This window comes from Lates calcarifer, unplaced genomic scaffold (assembly GCF_001640805.2).
Source record: "Lates calcarifer isolate ASB-BC8 unplaced genomic scaffold, TLL_Latcal_v3 _unitig_4935_quiver_3573, whole genome shotgun sequence".
NCBI lineage: Eukaryota > Metazoa > Chordata > Actinopteri > Centropomidae > Lates > Lates calcarifer.
The window spans coordinates 1-5,348 of NW_026117198.1; the positions used below are offsets into that span (position 1 = coordinate 1).

The 5,348-nt window shown below is 40.1% G+C and overlaps 1 protein-coding gene and 1 long non-coding RNA gene across 2 annotated transcripts; both read right to left on the reverse strand.

Annotated features, from left to right (window-relative positions):
* Positions 1-1,422: 1,422 nt before the first annotated feature.
* LOC108872417 (uncharacterized) lies at positions 1,423-3,180 on the reverse strand. Its single transcript, XR_001959224.2, has 3 exons — positions 3,055-3,180; positions 2,748-2,924; positions 1,423-1,445 (listed from the first exon to the last, which is right to left on the reverse strand). It is a non-coding gene; the product is annotated as an uncharacterized LOC108872417 (long non-coding RNA).
* Positions 3,181-3,247: 67 nt separating this feature from the next.
* On the reverse strand, positions 3,248-4,926 carry LOC108872416 (IQ motif and SEC7 domain-containing protein 1; the record flags this gene model as incomplete). Its single annotated transcript, XM_018660071.1, has 5 exons — positions 3,248-3,453; positions 3,690-3,789; positions 3,886-4,011; positions 4,172-4,201; positions 4,895-4,926. Coding segments are annotated over 5 exons (302 nt in total), but the record flags the coding sequence as incomplete, so codon positions are not given.
* Positions 4,927-5,348: the final 422 nt, after the last annotated feature.

Consider the following 5,348-nt stretch of genomic DNA (forward strand, 5'->3'; position numbering starts at 1 on the left):
AATGAAGTTTACATGTAAGAGCCATGCGTAACATGCAAACTGACTACAAAATCAAAAATGTCTGGAATCTCTGAGTTTTGATGTGCTCATATGTTTCCATAAATCATTACTTATCATTCAATACCTTTGAGTGAACTGATAGAGCAGTCTGACCCTTGCAATGGTTTGTACATAAAGCTCTAAAGAATTTGTTAGAAATAATTCCCAAAAAATTTTACAAAGAAAGGATTACTGTTGGACAACTAGCCTGCTATGATGGTAAAGAGAGAAAAACTATTTTTTAAGGTATCAGTTATATACTCTGCCATGCATTATACATTTTTTAAAGGACCACAATATCAAAAAGATAAGAAAGAAAAAGAGCATAATCCATTGATACATGTTACACAGTAATCTTCATGTAACTTTTCATAGCACCAGCAGCAAGCAAAAGTTCTAGTAGTGCTGCAAGAGGAACAGTGAAAAGTTAAATAAGAACCCAAAACAAATGGAATGCAGGTTATTAATCTTTGCACTCTGTGTGGGTTCTGTTGGCATAAACATTGAGTTACTTATATTGAATACTGATGACTAATCCAGACCTTAAGGTAGCTTAATTAAACTCAGCTGCCCAGCTATGTCACGTAACGAAGACTACATTTAAAAAATGTTACCTGTTTTTTCATTATTTATATCTTCAGCTGGAACTAATGGCTTCATGCTGAGCACCACAGACAATGTAGAAAGTATTAAGAGATGAACTAACATACTGTTGGTTTTAGTCTTTTAGTGGAAATTTGTTGACAGTATGAAAATATAGCATTATCAACAATTAAATCAAGTTAATTCAGTTAGCCACATACCAATGGCCATGGTCACACAGATTGTTCAACATGTTCTGGTGCCTCCACGCTTAGATTTTTTTCATTGCAGTCCAATTTAAAAGGAAAAGTGAGGGACTTTTGTCAAGGTCAGGGGTCAATAAGAAGAAGCAGTTGCAGTTGGTCACTCCAAACTGTGAGCATGCAGTAGTTGGAACTGACAAAGCACAGCAAGGTTTACTTTGAGTGAACAGAAAAAGGACAAAATTCAGAAAATTACAAAAAATCTAACCCACTAAACAGGAGAGGATGACTCAAAGGTGAGAGTCTAACATCAACACAGAGCAGCCCTAATGACAGTTAGGACAATTATTAGTCATGCCATGCTGTGCAAGAAGGGTTAACTTGTCAGCCACAGCAGATCATTCCTGTTCATCCCAGTGCATGCATAGTGTCCAAGGGTGCTCACAACAAAAACACCACTAAAGCAGAAAAGAAAACTCAAAAGTACAAGGAAAAATATTGCAAACACGTGTGTGAATGAACAACATTAAGTTAGAGGACAGCTCGACATCAGTTATGTCCTACTTACTTCCATATTGCTGTCTAGTGATCCTGCACTGCTGCTGCGTCTCCCACGCTTGCCTGCCCAGAACATGTAACATGATAGATTAGACACGCCTGGTTATCACGCGAGGGTTCATATATCCCTTTGTCTAGAATGGGAGGGCACTAGTACCCTAAGGTGACAAAGGTAACACACAAGCTAACTAACAGCAGACTGTCGGTTCAGCACAGAGAATTGAATAAAGACTTATAGAAAGCGAAGAAGCAAGTCACTACTACAACTCCACAACAAGGACAGCCTCTGGGATAACTCTAGGTTGATCATTTCTTTAGATTTCTACACAGCAACTTCAGGCACAGCTGGCAGGAGACCTCACTGCATTAAAAGGAATTTCAGCTATTTTGTATTTCATGTCCATTAAATTGCAAGGTTTAAAAGACAAAGATAAATAAATAAAAAAAGAATGGCAGTAGAGGCCAGGATTTTCAGAATGTTGGCCTTGAGTATAAGTCTCAGTGCAAAAACACTGGATCCTTCATTTTGCATTGTGTGCATCCAATTTACATTTAATTTATTTTACTGACCACATCTTTCAAACTCCATGTAGCCAGTTTCTAATGGAAGCTTTCTGTTAAAAATTTGCAGTTTCTGAGACCAAGGTGAGAACACTCTGATGATATCAGAATGACATTTACAGGCTTATTTTCTTCAACTTGACAGAACAAATTCAGAGCCACAGAAGATGTGTTTCAACTGTTGTTAAAGGCTAAGTAGTTCTCACCACAACTACTAAATTCCATACGCTTCAAAAATCCAGTTGTGATTGGGCTTTATAAAGGTTATCACTAGAATGTGTTCAAGCATCAAAAGCAGTGATCAAACAAGCAGCTCAATTCATTCTCCTTCTCTGCGGTGTTGCTTTACTTGTCTGAATCCAGTGTTGACGTCACAAGAATGTTTGTGCAGAGCGGCTCTGCACTGCCAAGGCAGCTCACTCCACCCTTTCTGAATCAACTGCACAACATTAATTCCCTTACCGCTAAGACGCTCAAATTGATCGCAGTGACCTACATAGCACTGCCTTGTCCCCACTGGTGATGCAGGATTATTAGTTGATAGCCTCTAGTAAATTACACCTTGGTCCATTAACAAACACACCCATCCCCATCTCATTGCTTCACTGGCTTCATGGCTCAGAGACTCTGCATGAGCACCCAAGTCAAAACTGTACAGGAACAGGAGCTAGTTTCCAAGGCAATTAACCTCAAAAAGGAGTGAATAGTATCATGCCAGCATTCAGCTTGGGTATACACTGTACTTTGTCTAGCAGACGGATGAGACATAAGATAGTGTGTTACCATGGCAATCCCTGATTTTACCTGCATCTGAGAGGTCACGTAGGGAGCTGCTGAGGGCGCTCCTCTTCAAACCTTCGCCAATGGCATAGCTGTCATCGAGGCTCGCTCGGCTCAGGTTGCCGTTTCCTGTTTCCTTCTTTAACCCAGAACTCTGGGACATGCTGGGCCTCACCACCCCTTTCTGTTTTTCTAGCTCAGCTGTGCAAGGGGAACATATGGAAAGTAGACACTATTCCACATGTCCACATATAATGTTTGCATAAAGGTGAATGAGTCATATTATATTTAATAATGCCAAACTTCCACATAAAAGGAAACTTTTACTCACATTCTATCCGATACTTCTCCATCTCTTGGACTTCGGCGATTGATTCTCGCAAGTCATCAGTAAATTTTTTGCGGTCCTGAGGATTGGGTGCATTGAAGTTGATGAGCACTTTGATGTCAGCTCCGGAATAGCTGAGGTCAGGCGAACTCCATTGGGATAATCTAAAGTGATGATATCAACATTTAAATCCCTATACACACAGAATACAGACCACTCTATAGCAATAATGGTTGTTGTAATAACTGACTGAATGTAACCACTTATTTTATCACTTATTTTGTGTATGTAAGCCTCCAACAAAATCCTTGTCAGATTGTTGAACAGCATCAGAAACCCATCCCTCCATACTTAGCTGACGTCAGAACTGAATATCCATAAAGTTTTGTCATTTTCTGAGACCTACAATCAGACAAGCAAGTTTGTGGTTGGGTAAGTGTACAAGATGAGGAACACGAGCAATACCATGAATGTTTAAAAGTGTGTGTTGTTCCCTTTTGTAAAATTCACTGAGTACTGACCTCCCTGTGACAGCCCCCCTGAGTGTGGCCATTCAAAAAAAGGGATGTTTTGAATGTTTAGTAGTAGTTTTGTTTGAAGCATATTGAAACCTATACAAACATTTCCATGGCACTTACACTGATTTTCAAAGAGTAGCACTTGCATGCCATAAAGTGAGAAAGACTGTCGAAAGCTGTACGTCACTGAGTTCTTCTTCTTCTGGAAAATTTTAGTAACCTGTGAATAAAGCATAGAATATAATGTGGTTTGAACTCTTTCAGTGGGATGCCCTAATGTGTTCTCAATGTGCTAGAAGAATGATGTCTGCCATACCACTAGCAGGTCATTGAAGAGGAAGATCTCCCTTTGGTGCAGGCCCAACTTTTGTGGTTTGTTGGGGTCGGGCACTTCAAAAAGTCTGCAGTAACAGACCAGTCTCCGGTGGGGTAGGGATAGTACCTGCACACAATGCACCATAATTTCTGAGCTGGTCTTTTGTTGCCTACAAAATCTATCTTTAAATCTTACAATTTTATATCTGTTTCAGAAAGCCTCTACGTATTTTACAGATATTTCCCCTCAACCCTAACATGTAGATGAAAGAAAGAGTAACACTTACACAGCCCAGACCATGGTGCAAAGAGCCAATCTATGGAGAGAGAGATACATACAAGAGTATGTCATTTTACCAGGATCAGTGAACACATAAGGGAGCTTTAAAATTCCCGATACATCAAAGAAAAGACATTCCACTTAATGTTCAACGTGATATATGGGCCACATTTACAGTCTAGAGCTAGTTTTATGGATCACAGAGCAAATATCTAAGTGTCCTTTTAATATGTTGTATCTCCAGATTGTGTCAACCTTAATGATTATGATACTGTCAAGGTCCCCTGGACTTCTCCTGATATGTGTCACTATGGTGGAGTTAATTTGATGAAAAGGGCATCAATGGAGCAAAGGGAAGGGTAGGGTTCAAGTGAACATGTACAAGATTGTTGGGTGTGAGGCTGTCAGTGAATTATTACAGAGCTTGTCAGACAGCACTTTTCTTGGGTAGCACTTCGGGCAAAAGACATATTACAGTCATTCAGCATAAAGGTCTTCAGCCCTGAAGAATTGATGTGTCATAGTGAAGAAAGTAGGGTCAGGTAAAGCATGCTCTTTCATTTCTTTTCCTTTTTAGAGAATGTTGGCTGCCTGTGCTCTCCATGACAGTGTAAAGGTAAATTAGATAATTGGTTCTGCATGCTCCTGCTAGATTCAGGTCTTGAATAAAGGGGAAGATAAAAGAAGTCACACTCTACATGCAGCAGCCCAAGGGCAAACTGAGACTTACTGGCTTTTTTCCAACAATGAGCTTTTTTGAACCTGGGATACATGGTCTTCATTAGTCTTGAGCTCTCGCTTTCGAATCCGCTCATATATCCCCACCAGCATCTCTCGGGGATGTCCTCCCCATCATCCACTCCTGAGGATGAGAGGAAAAAAGAGAGAGAGAGAGAGAAAAGAGAAGGATTAATGATTAACTCACAGATTTATGAGAGTTGATGAACTCCTGAATTTGCTTACATACTGCAGCGCTGCACATATTTCTCACAGTACAGACAGAAATGTCCTTCAGAGCTCACTGAGGATGAATACTCCTCCACTCAATACTGTACTTTAATTACTGACTCTCCAATGGGCAGAGAAATGAGTTAGCCATGCCACAAAGCCCCTCTTAATACCCTCAAAATCTGTTGAAGGCAACTAAAAATGCCTTGACAGCAAAGCATTCTTGACATGACTAC